General features: G+C 45.4%; 3 protein-coding genes across 7 annotated transcripts; 2 read left to right on the top strand and 1 right to left on the bottom strand.

Moving 5' to 3' along the window:
- The first annotated feature begins 908 nt into the window (after positions 1–908).
- On the top strand, positions 909–3,684 carry LOC136517021 (cyclic phosphodiesterase-like). Of its 3 annotated transcripts, none has more exons than XM_066510533.1 (4): positions 920–1,353; positions 1,519–1,573; positions 1,654–1,887; positions 3,016–3,684. In XM_066510533.1, exons 1-3 carry the CDS (start codon positions 1,057–1,059, stop codon positions 1,857–1,859), a joined length of 558 nt encoding a protein of 185 aa, XP_066366630.1. In that variant the 5' UTR covers positions 920–1,056; the 3' UTR covers positions 1,860–1,887; positions 3,016–3,684. The 3 variants fall into 3 exon arrangements, with proteins under 3 accessions (XP_066366631.1, XP_066366630.1, XP_066366629.1); XM_066510532.1 differs by lacking the exon at positions 3,016–3,684 and adding an exon at positions 2,364–2,991; XM_066510534.1 differs by lacking the exon at positions 3,016–3,684 and having other exon boundaries at positions 909–1,353; positions 1,654–2,007.
- Positions 2,109–4,334, bottom strand: LOC136517022 (protein VERNALIZATION 3-like). Its single transcript, XM_066510535.1, has 4 exons — positions 4,085–4,334; positions 3,819–3,880; positions 3,692–3,732; positions 2,109–2,544 (listed from the first exon to the last, which is right to left on the bottom strand). Exons 1-4 carry the CDS (start codon positions 4,277–4,279, stop codon positions 2,315–2,317), a joined length of 528 nt encoding a protein of 175 aa, XP_066366632.1. The 5' UTR covers positions 4,280–4,334; the 3' UTR covers positions 2,109–2,314.
- A 3,873-nt stretch (positions 4,335–8,207) lies between these two features.
- LOC136518271 (uncharacterized) lies at positions 8,208–13,521 on the top strand. 3 transcript variants are annotated; one of them, XM_066511909.1, is made up of 4 exons: positions 8,208–8,344; positions 10,878–11,238; positions 12,359–13,172; positions 13,364–13,521. In XM_066511909.1, exons 2-4 carry the CDS (start codon positions 11,017–11,019, stop codon positions 13,462–13,464), a joined length of 1,137 nt encoding a protein of 378 aa, XP_066368006.1. In that variant the 5' UTR covers positions 8,208–8,344; positions 10,878–11,016; the 3' UTR covers positions 13,465–13,521. The 3 variants fall into 3 exon arrangements, 2 of the variants coding, with proteins under 2 accessions (XP_066368006.1, XP_066368005.1); XM_066511908.1 differs by lacking the exon at positions 8,208–8,344 and adding an exon at positions 10,405–10,759; XR_010774457.1 differs by lacking the exon at positions 8,208–8,344 and adding an exon at positions 10,410–10,759 and having other exon boundaries at positions 12,359–13,284.
- The last annotated feature ends 3,799 nt before the right edge of the window (positions 13,522–17,320 follow it).

Here is a 17,320-nt window from a genome sequence, read left to right as displayed (position 1 = left end):
GCTAAACACTAAGATCCCGTTTGGCCGGGCTTAGAGCGGCTCCGGCTCCTCTAACTCCTCCCCTGTTTATCTCCTGTAGCGACACGGTTCACCGGAGCCGTTTTTCTCTCTCATCCTTTCCTCTCTCACTGACAGCGCCGGAGCCGGAGAAGCTCGTTTTTTTTTCTCCTCCGGCTCCAGCTCCTGCGCGCTACAATGTGGGAGCCAGAGCCGACGGGAGCCCGGCCAAACGCGCCCTAATTCAAGAAAACGGTTCGGAGGGAGAAGCTCCAAAGGGGATCCAGTTTTTTATACAAGAGTAAGACTATCTAAAACATGCAGCCCGTTCGCTTGTTGGTTTCAGCCAGCCCAAACCAGCCAGCCAACAGTGCTTTTCTCTCACAACAAACCAGCACCAGTCAGCCCAAACCAGCCCAGAAACCAACCAGCGAACAAGCCGATGGTTTCTTCGGCTTCTCTGACTCTTTGATTAGAGTCGATGCAAAGACATGCTGCCAGTCAGGCTCAACAAGACCGGCTCTTGTTAATCGTTTGTTCCTGAAGTCAATGCAAGTCATCGCAATTTATTCGTGCTTGTGTTTTGCACACTAGATCTAGATCCAGACTAGATTAGTCATTGGTACTCTAATTAACAAGGTCGATTCTACGCTAACACCTGTAATCAGAGTACGCTTAACGCATTCCACTGACTGTGGGCCCGCCAGCTTGTGTTCCCGTCTCGGACCCACCAGCCAGTGTCTCACCGTGTGAGGCACCGAACCGACTGCGCCAGTACCCGCGCCGCAGCGCCTCCCGCGAACCGCGATGCTTCTCCTCGGCTGCACAGCACCCTGTTCCGCTTATCTTATTTATAATCCCTACTTTTCATCTTATTTTTTTCAGCGGAATAGTGTTTTTCTATCCGACGAATCAGCCGAAAAGAAGGGTTTTGTCTTTTTTTTTTTCAGCGAACCTAACGGGTCCCCCGCCGCCCGCTCCCCGCTCCGCCACTCGCCGCCTCTGACCCCGCTGCCACGTCTCGTGCTCCGACCTCACCGTCGGTCAGTGTCAGCCCGCATGGACCCCACCGACCAGTCGCCGGAGGAGGTGTACTCCGTGTGGGCCCTCCCGCCGGAGCCCGCCCGCGACCGTTTCCGCCGCATCATGGAGGGCCTCCGCGCCGCGTATGGCGGCCCCGCCTTCCAGCCGCACGCTACCGTCGTCGGTGACTTCCGCGGCCGCCGCTCGGAAGCCATCGAGGTGCTCCGCGCCGCCGCCGCCGGCGTCCAACCCTACACTGCCCGTGTCACGGGGGTTGCCCGTGGCAGCTTCTTCTACCAGTGCGTCTACCTCCTCCTCGAGCCCACCCCCGAGGTTAAGTATCTCTTCTCCTTGTAGCGGTTACCTATTTAAGTTTGTTTTGTTCCGAGTTTCAAACTTCCAGTTGGATTTGAAACCCACAGGGAATGCTGATGCAGTATTGCAGTGTGCATTGGAATCATTTGGCTTTCTTATATCAAATTATCTGAACTTTGTTAGGTGGTGGGATCGAGCGATCACTGTTGTGCCCACTTCGGTTACAAGAGAAAAACTCGTGAGTGTACCAGCTGAATCTGTTCCTGGATGAAAAATCACATGTTAGTGACTATTGACACTTGGTCGTGGCATTTGCAGCATACATGCCGCACGTCAGCCTCTTATATGGAGACCTTACAGATGAGGAGAAGGAGGAAGCAAGGAAGAAGGCAGAGGAGCTGGACAAGGATATCTGTGGATTAGAGTTTGAGATCTCTGAGCTTGCACTTTATAGAACGGATACCGCAGATAAAAGCTTGGAGTCATGGGAATTGGTGGAGGTGTGCCATCTTGAGAAGAAGTGATTAGTTTCCTCTCCATGGTGATTCTGCTGTAAGTTAACTCTGGGAATTTGTAATGCTTTGTAGCGTCTTGTTGACTACTTTGTACTTTCTAAGCAACTGGTAATATACAATCTGTGATGCTCTGTTAGTTTCCCATGAAATATACTTTGGATTATTCAGATTGTGGCTGATTTTGTTTAATATCTGTTGAAACAAGCAGGTACTCTAGTAAGATCCTGAAACTGTACTGGTTTCTCCCTGGAGAATATTTTGTCTGATTAATCTTGGAATATACTAGTAATATTGGTCTATATTCCGTTAAGAGACTAAGCTCTCAACCCTTCAAGTCATTACAATCATAGTTTGAGATACATAACATTCAGCAATCAGCATATAGAGGTGGTGCATTGACATTCAATATAGTGCACATTATTGATGATATTTCTATAGTGTGACCATGCAGTGGTCTATGGTCTCTACTCTTCCCTAAACCTTCTTCCACCCGATCCACCTTCCCTTTGACAGTTGAAATATGTAGCAGTGGCAACGCTGAGGTGATATTGCCGTGCAAATCTTCTGCAGTTGAAGTTGTGGCGCATTTCTGGTGCAAAAACTGTCCCCCTGCCAAGTTGACGGAACAGCACAAATACGAGCCTGTGGATGCCAGATCTTGGGTCCGGTCTCTCATAAAATACTAGCTCTTGGCCTGCAAGGGCATCCTGACATTATCTAGTGAAGAGTTTAAGGAGCACTGAAGTGTGTGGAAACATCGTCATTTATTGTTTTTAACTCTTTCAATTTAGACGAAGAGAGTCCGTTTAGATATAGCTCCTCTTGTTTGAGACAATTAATGGCTGCTTTCTTTCCAATATCTGTTTTAAAATCTCAGGTAAAATCGAGTATGAAAAAACTTTATATACTAAAAAAAATGTACTAGAATATAACTTTATTATGACAACTGTAAATGAACCTAGTTCTGCTGAAATTGTCCTCAAGGTTACCAACCAATTAAAGGGCAAACAGGGGCCCTGTGAATCATACTATACCAGTTTATTTACGCTATTAAATACTTGTTTGTGTTTAATATTGATATATCCAGACTTCGGTAATGGGTTAGATTGAAATTCTACCTGATTGCTTCATTAGTTATGCTACTAAGTTAGTGGCTTTCATGCAGTGGCGGGACCAGGAACTTTAGGTAGGGGGGGGCCGTGCAAACACTATGACTTCATGGGTCGGCATGTTGCTTGAGGGTGCATGCAGCTGGGTTGCCTGAGCAGTGAGCACCTCCCGCTGCTCCATGGTGTTTTATTAACCTCTAGTCGTCGCGACAGCCGAAGCCGCGCATGCACTAATTCCATCCTTCAGTATCAGGAATGGGTAGCAGTTTGTTGTTGACTCGTCGAGACCTGAATGTGGTCCCTAGGCTTTGAATGCGGGAGAGTGGAGACCTGCAGAAGAAAGCTGGAGACCTGCTATTGCTAAAGTGCAGAACGATGATTTGTATGTGTTGTATATGTGCTTTGAAGAGGACTTGCAATGGCAGGGTTCCAAATATTTTTGGCATGTCAGGGGGGGGCGTGGCCCCTGCTGGCCACCCCCTGGTTCCGCCACTGCTTTCATGATATTACTATGCATGTAACCGCTAAGCTGCCATATTGCATTCACCTAACAAGCTGGTCTAGGATTCAGTCTATGGTTGCTGATTTCATGTATTAATTGCATCCTTATCTGCATCAGTTCAGTGGTAGTCAACAGGTCTGAGAAGCAAGAAGAGACTACAACTTAAGCTCCACAAATACTATATTCAGCAGAAATGCAATGGAATGACAGATAACTATATGCATTCATACCAAAGTTGACACTAGTTGTTTCAGGAATATCTGTCACCATCCTACACAATAGTGAACCAATATCATAATAAGGCAAACTAAAAAGAACCAAATCTAGGAAGAGTGAAACATATTGCACTTGATTTACCAGTGCAAGTACTCCCTTAGTGATGGATGGCTTGGACTTGGAGCGTCCGGGTCAATCAGTACCTTCTCAAGTCAAAGACAAACAAGTTAGCATATAGACATGTTTATATACTGCTAGATTTAAGGCATTTTGTTCTTATTGAATTTGTTCAAACTAATACTGATAAATCCACTACAAAGTGCATAATACTTTTATGTGTTACATAACAAAAGGATTGACATACATTCTCCCAATCGGTGGCATTATCTGTAAATTGCTTGACTCACCAGAGTGTAGAAAGCCCTCATGTCATTGCCACCGACATCGACTCGTGGTTTACTTACAACCGCAGATGGCTTTAGCTCAGCACTTGTCAGAAGTAGCCTATTGTTGTATGTTATTCTTAGTGGAATGGTTGGTGTAAAGGGATCCAACACATCCTGTATGACATGAGCCATGACCAAAGGATCGGTTGCTGACATATTGCAGAAAAATAACTTGTGAATGATATTGGCTGTAGCTCTTATTAGAACTCTGAACTTCCTCCCTATGGAACTGAGGAAGCTGCAGTGTGAGCATGAACTATTTATACTGGAGTCGAGGAAGGATGTCTTATTCAACTTCCAGCATTTGAGATACCATTGTCATGTCATACGTCACCCAGATAGCTGAAGTGTGCTTCTTTGCCAAAACATGATCTCTATGGTGTAGTCAGGTTGCATAGTCCTTTCAATTATATGCTTTAGCAACTTAGTTATTAACATTGCTGGAGTTTGCTGGAGTAAAGCATGAAAACTACTGGCAGCTTTAGTGCAGTCAGCTGTAGTGGTGTGAACATTGAGGTGCATTTAGTATGTTTTGTTTTCCTTGCAAGAGCATATTAGACATCTAATTAGTGTTTTGTTTCTCTTTTCGTCTAATCTGAAATTTGTGCTGCATACCTTAGTGTTTGTTCTTCCACGTAAGCATACACTGGCGTTGAGTTGTATTTCCACTTGTTGAGAACCTACATGAGATCTATGGGCTGTGAGGTTGGGTGCATTAACACCATATATAACTGGAATTTCTTCAACTGATGCTGACGAGGTAGTTCTCATCATGGAAAGAACATGACTCTTCTGTTATTACCAAAGGAATTGCTGAAGCCTTTTCTTTTGTTCTGTGCAAGTTCTGCAGATCTGAGGTAGTTTGATACTAGTTACTGCCCTTTTTGTGCTATCTTTGTTGCATGAGTTTTGTTTCTTCATTTGAATTCAGAAATTGCAGATGTCGTAAAATAAGAATAGGAAAAAAAAACTTGCAGCTCAAGTACTTGAGTTTAGGCCAGGAAGGCCTGGGTGGCTGGGTGCTGGGTAGCAAGGCGGTGAGCCATGGTGCCTTAACATCATTTAGAAGGGGACTTGCTTCTGACGGGGATAGTATCTTGTACTCTCGTTGAAGCAGGGAAAGACAATTTTAGAGGCCACCTTAGAAGCAAACTCCCATTGAATTTTTGAACCCTTTGTTTTGTTGTACGCTAAGTTTCACCAAATGTCCAAGGTAGTTGGTGTCATACTGAATTTGATCCTTGTTCTTTGTTGGGTTTCTTCTGTCATATATGATTTTCTTTGCAATGTATTTCTTTTAACATGTATTGTGGCATAGTGAAGGGCGGGCCTGGTTCAAGCGGTAGAGTCTTACCGCCTGTGACCGGAAGGTCCCGGGTTCAAGTCGCGGTCTCCTCGCATTGCACAGGCGAGGGTAAGGCTTGTCACTAACACCCTTCCTCAGACCCCGCACAAAACGGGAGCTCTCTGCACTGGGTACGCCCTTTATGTATTGTGGCATAGTATTATGGAATTGTTATAACATTTGTTCCCTGGTTTACTTGAAGGGCGGGCTTAGTGCAAGCGGTAGAGTCTTACCGCCTGTGACCGGAAGGTCCCGGGTTTGAGTCGCGGTCTTCTCGCATTGCACAGGCGAGGGTAAGGCTTGCCACTGACACTCTTTTCCAGACCCCGCACAGAGCAGAAGCTCTTTGCACTGGGTACGTCATTTATTGTTATGGAATCCAGGAGGCAAACATGCCCACATAGTAATTTTGAGATGTGGTATCGCGCGTTACTTTATTTTTCAAGATGCATTAGGTTCACCTAGTGAGCTACATTTGTACGGTATGCCTTAGCTGTATGTATAGATTCAGATTTGGTATATGCAAGGTTTTCTGGGCGTACATGGGAAGATGACTGCAACTTTTTCTTCATTCCATGATAACTTGATAAGGATTCTGGTTTGTCCCTCTCGTTAACAAAGTAGAATCCAGATGTTCCTTTGCTCACATGGGGGGGCGGGTAAATGTGAATATATACCTTAGAAGCTTTTTACTCTCTGTTGTCCTATGACACTTTAGTCTTTACTGTGGCTATGCTTTAGTGACTGGGGACAATATCTGATTTACTTGTCAGATGCTGAAACTGAAGGAGTGATGTGCTCCGTAGTATTAAACATGAGAAAGGAGAAGCATATCTTCCTTGGAGATAAAAAAAAAGTTCCCAAAAGGCACGCGGGCGATCAAATACGAGAACATTTTGAACACTCCTTTTGTATATCTTTACTGAGTGGACAATATTCGCCTGCCCTTGTGATTCTCTCCTTTGCTTACAAAATGTTGATTAGCCTGTGATTTTGTCTTGGGCTCGAAGGCTGGTAGGCTTTCTTGTACATGTTAGCCTGTTCGCTTGTTGGTTCCAGTCAGTGTTTTTCTTTCACAACAAATCAGCACCAATCGTGATTATCGGTCTAGAAATCAACCAGCGAACAGGTCGGTTGCTGGTACATCTCATATACCCTGGCCGTCTAGATAACCATTGTCAGGATCATGTGTCGCCGGACTTGTAACCGGTCTGGGCTCCATCGATTGATTTTACTGGAGTAATGCCTCCTCTCGTACTGAAATCATCCGTATATATAATCTGCTGTGTTGTTTGCAGGATTCTTGCGCCTGTGGCTGTCAAGTGTGTGCGATGCTTCTACATTATTAGTGAGCAAAAAAGCCACAGCGCGGCATCTATCTGCTGCATCCGTGATACAGCCCTGCCACCTGATTCTTTCTTGGACGTAGGCATTAGTTCTTCTCCACTCGATCGTGAAAGGCTGAAAGCACGTTAGCTTGTGCTCACGGCCGGTGGCAAAGGCGCTCCGTGCGTACTGCATGACGTCGATGCGAGATTCGATGTTACTTTCCGTCCGGGGTCAATGCTGTGCTGCAGGCAAATGAGCTTACTGCACCTCCGTAACAATTGCCCCGTTCCTCCGATAAGCTACGACTAAAAATACTGTTAGATTAATTTGTTGCGAGAGAAAAATACTATTTATTGGTTGAAAAAGTACGGCTTATAAACCAAGTAAACATGGCGAATGCCGGTGGCCATCAAGCAGCTGCTTTTCGTCACCAGGTGGTAGATGCTTTGCTACCGAGAGCGTGTAAGCTTATTTCTTGATGGATACTTGGCCGTCGTGGTCGTTTGGTCTTTGTTGGCGGGTGCTTTGCCACTATGGCTGCTGGTTATTCATGTGCCTTCTCTGGATGAATGCTTTGCTACCAGGACTTTGTCTAGCTTGTAGGCGATCTTTGCGTTATTACTTTGGTTTTAGGCTCAGTAGGCCTCGGGTGTTGAGGGTAGTCACTCTTTCTTTTCTTCATTTTTTTTGTTCATATGTTTATCTCAGGTCACTCACCACTAACTTGGTGATTTGTAATATGTGTTATAAGGTTCTCTCATAGTTGTGTCGTGTAATTCACTTCTCTTAACAAAAAATAGGCTATATTCCCCATTCGCTGGTATGAAACTTGGCTGAAACTGGCTGAAAAACACTGTTTCGGCTGAATTGTTGTGAGAGAAAAACACTGTTCCGGCTGAAAAAAGAAGCCGAACAAGTTAAATATAGGGTAAGCCGAACAGGACCTATAGACTATAAATCTAGTCAATGTTAAAAAAATTTGAACAACATGTATCCCACGACACTTTATTAAGGGAATGAGGGAGTACGACACTCCGCACTAACCTGGCACGAGGACAGCTTGCCAAAGGTGTCTAGATTTTCTGACAAGTCTCGGTTGATTCAATCTGTTAGAAGTTGATCTCGGGTTAGGCTTGATAACCTATGCCCTATTCGTTTGGCTGATAAGTTATGATTGAAAGTACTGTTGGCTAATTTATTATGAGAGAAAAATATTATTCATTGGCTGAAAAAGTACGTCTTATCTGCCAAACGAACATGTCACTAGTCCTAAGGGCCATGGGCCCACCACTTCTAACTAACACACGTTCGGACGTGTAGACCATTTCAGCTTTGACTCGATCCAACCGATGATGTGCTATAAGAAAGGGATTCGTGTGGCTTCTCGCTCTCTTGGTTTGACGATGAGAACACCTATACCCCTAGCTAGCCCACCGATAAGGGAGGCACGCGAGTCCGTTGAAGACCGATGCCTCTGTTGTTTCACCGAGGACCAGGAGGCTGATCTAGGAGGCATCAACCAGAATGATCATTTGCGTCTAACTGAGGTATGTGCTAATTAATCTAGGAATTAGTGTGTTCATATCATTAGGCTAGTGATCCTAATGGGCTAATCACGTTTAAGTTCTAATACATCGTCTCTGTGCGGTGCAAGCTGTGTAGCGTTGGCATGGCAACGTGCGGTGTAGTCAGGGTGTGTTGGGTTGTTTCACAGTATTACATTAGTGGATGCAGGCTAAATTGGGTTGCTTTCACAATCCTTTATCAGTGGATGCAGGCTAAACAGATGTATTAGCCTGAAAAGAATACTATTTTGTTGATTGCGTAGGTGGATGCAATAATCTCCTATGAAGACGTTTAGTTGCCTGTATAGGTGGATATTGAACTCTTTGTTAGAGGATGACATATGGACCAGCATAAGATGCATTACATCCACCCATCCAGGATGGCCAGTGAAGATCATTTTAAGCATATCTACCGAACCAGGACGAGAGCGTATTTTTGCATTTGCTCATGTCGACTGCATCTACTCAGCAAGCAACCAAACATACATCTTTTTCAGATGGATCCACGCCCCGCCAGGAACACACCGTTAGTTGTGTGTATGGTGGCTTATCTACTGTAATAGTCTCTTACTAATTTGGCTTGGGTATATGTTATTGAACCTGCTCTAATGCGTTACTTTTTATGTGTGCGTGAGAGAGAAGGAGCCTGGCTGAGCCTAGCTGGGCGATAGAGAAAGGAGGGAGGCTAGCGTAGACTAGATTTGGCCCAAGATATGGATAGGGAGAGAAAAAAGACTGATTTGCTTCTGCAAAAAAGAGACTGATTTGCTTTAGTTATTTTTGCAAAACAAATCAAGATGAAGGAAATGAGAAATTATTAGTAATTGATTTGTTACTTTCTCGCTGGTTAATGTACTACTCCAATGTCATGGTTTGAATGATTTGTTTTGGCAAACCGATGCATGTGATTTTGGCCAACATGTGAATTGTGATTACGTGACTTTATTCCACTTACTACAATATTTTTGAAACAAAATAATTACTACCTAAGCGTTATCTACTAGATAACCTTTTTTATTTGGCTTTGAAAAGCTTAATCAACAAGAATAAAAATCATCAGTTTTTGAAAAGCTTAGGCCTTGTTTAGTTCCTCCCCCTAAAGTTTAGTCTCTATCATATCGTGTGTTTGGACACATGCATAAAGTATTAAATATAGACTAAAAAATAACTAATTGCACAGATTGCGACTACTTTGAGAGACGAATTTTTTAAACCTAATTAGTTCATAATTTGACAAATATGATGCTACCGTAACATACACTAATGACGGATTAATTAGGTTTAATAAATTCGTCTCGCAGGTTACTAAGGACTTGTGTAATTTATTTTATTATTACTACCCGAACACTCCTACCTATGTAACACCTGATATATAATATCCTAAACTTTAGCCCTTGAATTTAAGCATAACCTTAACCTTTTTTTAATTAATTTCTGAGGCTGTGTTTGGATCATAGGATTTTCAAAGGAATATCAAAGGAATCAGCTTTCCTATACTTCTGCGTCCTGTAGCAGTGTTTGGAACACAGGATTGGTTCATTCCTTTCTGTAGGAAAGTTTCCTGCACCCGCACGTTTTGGAGGAAAACAAAAATCCACCACAACCTCTTGTTTGTGTTTCCTTCATGAAGTACGAGATGAATCTGAGGTTGGCCGCAAGCTTATCACGTTTGTGCCATGGTGGATGCCAAAACTGTAGTATATTTAAGAGATCAATGCTTATCACAACTATGCTTACTGTAAACCAATAGATTCCTATGTTATTAGTATTTTTGTGTTCCAAACATCAATTTCTATACAAATCTTGTATTTTTCAATCCTCTATTTTACACCTCTATTCCTTTTCTATTTCTGTATTTCCTACGATTCCTACGTTTTACGTTCCTCTTCCGAACAGGCCCTGAAAAGCCTTGCCGAAGCAGGGGCGAGGGCCGCTTGCCTGGCGCTCTCGGCGCCCGGCAGGCAGCGGCAGCCGGCAGGTCCGCTGTCCGCCAGGTGCCTGCCCCACTCCCAGTCTCCCGCTCCACCCACGCCCACTCCTCTCACGTCTCGGCCGGTCAGCCCAGTCGGCCCGTCGCACTGCACTGTACTGTCCCTGTAGCACTCATCGAGTGCGTGACGCTTCCGCACCCGAACAGTGAAAGGACCACTGCCGCACTGCGAAAACCTGCAGGTCCACACGACGCGCTCCGCGCTCCTCCGTCAGTCCGTCCCGCCATCGGCGCAGCGACGCGGGAAACCCGCGTTAGTTGTACTTTTTCAGCCAAGGAACAACTCACGACAAATCAGCCAATACTCTCGGCAGCCAAGCGATAAGGGCAAGTTAAGCCCACTCACCTCACCCCTCGCCCCGCGCGCCGCCGCGGATGGCGGCCGCCGCCGCGGCGTTCTCCATCCGGTACTGCATTGCGCTGGTGGCCCGGCCAGGCCTCTACTACTGTACCACATTGTTTGCGCCAATGCTGCTGCTGCTGCTCATCTCGTGCCACTGTTTCATTTTTGTCGCTGCGACGCAGGGAGTACGCGGGCGCGGGCGGAGGGTGGCGGGAGCTAGCCCTTCGGCGGGGACGCGGCGCCGCTGCCGCCCGTGGAGGTGCGGCGGTTCCTGTGGTGGCATGGCAGGACGAGGAGGAGGAAGTGGAGGTGGAGAGGAGGATGGCGGCCAAGCCCCGCAAGCGCTCCGTCGCCGAGCTCTTCGCCGCCGTGCCGCGGGTGCCCCGAGGCCGAGGCGGCGGCCAGCAGGGGTCTGGGAAGGGGAAGAAGGCTGCCAAGAGGAAGGCGGAGAAGGACAAGGGAAAGCTAGTGCTCGCTGTCAGTGTTAAGACCAAGAAGAAGAAAAAGGTTCCGGCCGGGCCCGGGATCGATGTAAGAGAAAAGGTAGCGCATTGCATTGCATCGACCGTCGATTTGCTTTCCATTTCTGGTATTACGATTTTGTCGGGCACAGTAGAATGTTTGTATTCTCCGGCATGTACGGGTCTGCCTGAGCTTGTACGCTACAAGTGGATCTTATTGTTCAGCTGACCATACGCACAGATCGCTAACTCCTTGAGAGTTGAGAGTTCGTATTCTGCTACTAGTGGAGCACTATGTAATTAGGGATATACGGTAGCCATGAGAATAGTCATTGCGCAACAAACAGTAGAAAATAGATCCACGAATAATCACTTGATGGGAACCTCTTACTGAGGTTCGAGGATTCAAACTTAAAGTTTGCTGTGGATTTTCTCTTTACACTATTCTTCTTTTCCCCCTAATATTGTGTTCATCCATTATTCCTGCTTTTGGGTAATTTCTGACCAGACAAAATTTTCAGGTGTGCTTTGCCTTGATCATTAGATAGAAGGTTTATCAGATGACATAAATATTGCCGGCATATAATTTGGATGCATAGCAATCAGTTGTAACTAAAACTTACAACTTATTGACTGTTTCCATATTATTTGTTGTGAATGACTAAGGTGTGAGAAAATTTTCTCACCACCTTCTAGCTGTTGTTCGAATGTCTGGTTACTTGTCACGTTTTCCCTTTAGTTTTCATCCATGGTGTCTACTGGCCTCACGTGTCTAATGCCCCTTATCGTTCTTGTTTTCATGTTGTTTGAGTTGGATACTTAGATTGTTTTATTCAAAGTTACTTTATTAGTAGTTTCTATTCCTATGTGATATCGATGCCAGCTGAATTGTTATAGGTACACTTGCTTTTGCGTAAGATTTGCAGAGTGCGGATTGACTAAAATAGTGTTTTTGTTTGTTTGTTATGGAGTTGTCATAGTTTGGTTGACTGACTGTGAATACTTACTGTCTACAAAATACTTGTAATGTTCCCAAGTAATGCAGGTATATAGAGTGGTGAAAGTAATAGAAGCCTCTCACCTCCCACTTTCTTGATAGGTTCAAATAATACCTTGAAATACAATAGGGAGCAGAAAATGTCTACAGATGTTCGTTATATACCTCAGGAGATGTGATGCATTTGCTTTTTTCCTCATTTCAGGAGAAAAACAGCGGGGTAAAGGTCACCTCAATTAGCATTTCTAAGTCAGTTCAGCATTCCATAAAAAAGAGGGAGCCCAAGAATTGTTCTTCCAAGAAAAAGGAAAAGCAAGAGGTCTCAGTCTTACTGGACAAGAAAAGTAAGAAGGGAAACAGAAAGTCAGTTTTGGAAAGACACAAAAAGGATATGACAAACAGTGTTCAAGCTCAAAGCATTTGTAAAAACCAGTCAAAAGCAGGTTTTAGCACAGTACTGAATACCACAGATATGAGGTGTAAATCGAATTCTTCTTGCAAATCAAAGCATGTTACCTTTTCTGATGGCACTGTCAAATTTAGAAGGACTGCACATCTACCTGAAGATAATACAAAGCAACCACAATCTGTACAGACATTCCAGCAACCCACTCAGGAAGGTTGTGATCACCGCAATACAGATGAGCAACAATTGGTTTATCAACAAGCAGAAGCTATATCAGGGGCTGTTGAGACTACCAGTTCTTTATCTGAAAATTTAGTGCCAGTTGGTGTTTGCCGTACAATCCCACTTACCAAACCAAAAGATATCACTATACTGGGCAATTCAGTGGATCTGAACCACTGCATAGAAACTTCTCATGGCAGTAACTGTTTGAACTCCACAAGTTTGGCATGCTTATCTAGTAAGGTGCCTTGTCAAAGCTTCAAAGGTGTGGACTCTCATCTGAATGGTGACAATAGCTTAAGTCTTGATGTTGAGTGCCTTGGAGAACAGAACCATATGACTTCACAAGCATCATTTAATCCTGTTAGTTTGGCAGCCAAGGCAATATCAGGTGAGCCCATTGTCACAGCCTTCCGGTTCTTGTTTATATGATAGGAGCAGAAGCACATTCCAGGAGAGGGCAGTTGCCTTCAGCAAAGTTAGTTCTGAGCTTCTTAGATCTGGTAATATGGTGAGAAACATAAGCTCCTCAACAGGATCAAATAAACCAGCACAAGCCGCTGATTGTATATCTGCATGCAGGAACAATCACAACCGTGATGACTATGTCGGCCTTCCTATTAATTCACGAGGTGAATTCGTCAAGGTTCATCCTGGTGGCACCCTGTAACGCCCTAGCCTGAGAATACGGCTAAGATCCACTCTATACGTTGAATATACCACGCCTGCTAATTAACTCTCTTGTGCTTTCGTCCTCGCTTCGCGCAAAAGGTTCGAACCGAAGTTCGTTAGCTTCCCAGGAGCTGGGGTTTTAAGTTGGTTTGGCCCACTTCCGATGTGGGACTAAACTCGCGCAGCTACAGTGTTTCGCGTGCTACAGCATCCGGAAACCCTCCATGCTGCAGTGCCGACACCTGAGCTACAGCAGTTCGACGGCCCAGCCCATCATCAGACCGGCCCACGGCCCATTAGTGGAGTCTCACATACACCCACCCTTAAGGACTCGACGTCCTCGTCGAGGGCCGAACCAACTTATCCAAACGGGACAAATATCCAGGATCGACTCTCATGGCCCACGTCCATATTCCCAGCTTCCCGGCCCAAGTGCCATGCTCTCACAGGAGCCATGCGCAACCTGTCCGAGCTCCCGAGCCCGAGCCATATGTCCGTGAAACCGCGAGAGTTGGCTCCGATACCATTTGTAACGCCCCAGCCCGGGAATACGGTTAAGATCCACTCTACACGTTAAATGGACCACGCCTGCTAATTAACTCTCTTGCGTTTTTGTCATCGCTTCGCGCAAAAGGTTCGAACCGAAGTTCGTTAGCTTCCCAGGAGCTGGGTTTTTAAGCTGGTTTGCCCCCCCCCCCCCAGGTTCCGAACGTGGGACTAAACTCGTGCAGCTACAGTAACCAGAAACCCTCCATGCTGCAGTGCCGACACCCGAGCTACAGCAGTTCGATGGCCCAGCCCATCATCAGACCGGCCCAAGGCCCATTAGTGGGGTCTCACACACCCCTAATTCTGTTGACATTTTTAGGAGGCAGTGTTTGGGGGAGAATTCCTCACGTCCCTCAGCTTCTCCAACCGTTTTCAATCCTATTACCTGCACGGATCATGTCAATTTGAGACCCAGCTATCATGCTCGACAAATTTGTGCAATAGATCAGTCTTTTTTTTCATGCAGACCCTCGTTTTACTCCAACAGCCCCAATGGCATATGGGACGGATGTCAGGCAGTTGCCAAGTTCTGAAAGAACAAAAAAATCATTACTATACAATTCCGAGCAACAAGTATCCATGCGCCAAACAGCAAGAGCTTTCAATGGAATGCTTTTGCTCTGAATGTTTGGGGCATCATAATCCACAGCAGAAGCTACTTGGGATGCGAAACCACTATCTAAGCCAGAACTTTGGGCAGGACACCCAACACAATGCCTAAACAACAGTGCGCCTTATGGGAAAAACAGTTACACTTGGGACCAGCAGCATACAGTGTACACGTCTGAATAATGAAACTCCATGTTCCAGTAAACAAATTCAAGCTGAAGATCAGTTCTTCCAGGGAACACGTACAAAAGTTTTTCCACAATTGTTTCATGGAGGACTGGTCTATCCCCCGTCCGCATGCAGGATTTCGGATGGAGAGAGACAACCATCTGGAAACCCATCACATTTTTCTTTTGTTCCAGAAGCTGTACGGGCTTTTGTGCCTGGTACCAGTAGTTTCAGAACAAATGGTCACAATCAGCAACCTGAACTAGCAACAGCCAATAATCGTTATGTTCAGCCAGTGGACTGGCGCAACGAAAGTGAGCTAGGGAATCAGCAGCCAGTTATGGCAAATCAAGTTCAGAGTAAAGCTGAAGACATGCTGTTGGGTTCTATACACTGCAGACACACTCAAACTGTTGCACCAGAGTCATCTTTCAATACAAGGAACAGTGCCAGAAACTTCATGGAAAAAGGACCAGCGTCGTACCAGTCCAGTTATCGATCTTACGCAACAGTTCAGCAACATGGCACAGGGAACTGCGGCATCCTCTTTTGCGTCAGGCTATGCTGTTCAGAAAACCCTTGTTCCAACAACTCAAACAAAACTCGCGGCGCTCCGACCATTGTCGTTGTCGGTGCGAAAAGTGATCAACAAGTAAATATTTATAATTTTGCCGTGCGTTGTGATCGGATGTGGTCTAGCACTCAATGACACAGGATTTATACTGGTTTAGGCAACATGCCCTACGTCCAGTTTCAATCGGTCGGTGACTTTATTCCTGAGCCCAGATGCTCGAAGTTTGCTGTGGGGTTACAAATAAGTATGGAATGAGAAGGGGGTGTTAGAGGCCCGGTCGGACTCTAAACCATGTGGCTAAGAGTGACGGGTGCTCTAACGTGCGCTAAGTATTGGAGCGTATGCTCTGTATATCTATTGGGTTCCAGAACTGTGGAGCTGTTCGAATGCTCAAATTGTCTAGAGCTAGAGAGAGTCTCTCAGTTGAGAGGGAGCGTATCCTCTTTTATAGGTGAAGGGGATGGCCTTACAAGTCAGAGAGAAAGAGAGAGTGCGTACGTGTGCTTTCTAATCTTGTTGACCATGCTGTCAGGTACGAGACGTTTGTTGGCGTCCACAATACTATTTATGCCTAGACGCATCTGGCAGACTCTACCATGTTCGTCTGGCATTCCCTAATGGCACCGTCCTGTAGGTACGCAGGGCATAGAAGGGTACGGTAAACAACGGCACCCACAACACTGTTTTGGTTCTGACACGCCTGGAAGGTTGCATAGTGCCTGTTGACACCGTTTTTTTGTACGTGATAATGATCGGAGTGGACTAATCGGCGAGGGGAAGGTTACTGTGTATTTTGATAGCCGATGAAAGCCAGCTTGTAAAGATGGTTGCCGATAGCTGGTAATGGTCGATGGAAAGGTTGGTTTAGACTCGGGCGTTGCCGATGAGGATGGAGGTGTTATTGTCGATGCCGATGAAGGGAGGTTTGAAGACTACTGCCGATGCAACAGTGAGTATGACGATGAAGGAAGGCTTGAAGATTACTGCCGATGCAGCAGTGAGTATGCCGATGAAGGAAGACTTGAAGACTACTACCGATGAAACAGGGGATATGCCGATGGAAAGGAAGATGGCGAGATTTTTATCGTAATTAAGGCGGACAGGGAAATAGATAGGAGTTGATTTCCTTTTCTATATTTGTTAGAGTATGGTTCATGTAAGAGTCACGTGTTTCCTTAGATATGGGCTTGGTGTCCTAGTTGTGTTCGGTTGTGTCTCTTTAGATCAGGGTATAAATATGGAGTGAGGGGCAATGTAAGAAAGGATCGATCAATCAATATCAAAACCAATTTTTACTCCTCTTTGTATCTACTTACTTTTCGGCGACTTCGTCAATTTGCATATTTCTCCTTTTTTACGAGTTCTCATTGATTCGGCGAGTTGCATCGTTTCAGTGCAACCTTCGGCGATTCTCGAGTTCCACGTGAGCACCTCTTGGCCGTGACTTCCGGGCGTATCGCTGTTGTCAGGACCAAAGTGTTCGTATCTTCATCCTTGTCGATTAGCAGGTCAAATCGACTGGCACGCTTTGGATATCGATTCGGGTATTAGCCCTTTGTGTTTGCAGATCCACTTTTGCATCAACACATCTTTTGGCACGCCCGGTGGGACCAATCAATCAATATGTTCAATCCCGAGATCGATTCAGGGAACATTATCGCAGTATCAGAAGAAGATCTCAAGGAAGAACAGAGGCAGGCTATGGAAAAGGCTGTAGAAGAATACAAGCAGCTTTGTCTGAGATCGTTTAGCTTGAACAAGAGTGGACAAGTCATCCAGAAGCAAGATTTGCCGTTGCCTCGGCAGGTTACCTTTGACTCCAATCCTGGTAAACTTCAAGAGATGGTTAATTCTGCAGTGAATCATGCTTTGATTAATCATTCCAATGTGCTGTCCAATACTGTTCATAATGCTGTGGTTCGAACTCTCAAAGAAGGACAAGCGGCACCACATTACGTTGGGCCTGC

Source organism: Miscanthus floridulus, chromosome 17, assembly GCF_019320115.1.
Source record: "Miscanthus floridulus cultivar M001 chromosome 17, ASM1932011v1, whole genome shotgun sequence".
Lineage (NCBI taxonomy): Eukaryota > Viridiplantae > Streptophyta > Magnoliopsida > Poales > Poaceae > Miscanthus > Miscanthus floridulus.
Note: the sequence above shows the minus strand (reverse complement) of the source record. Positions and strands in the feature narration are given on the sequence as shown.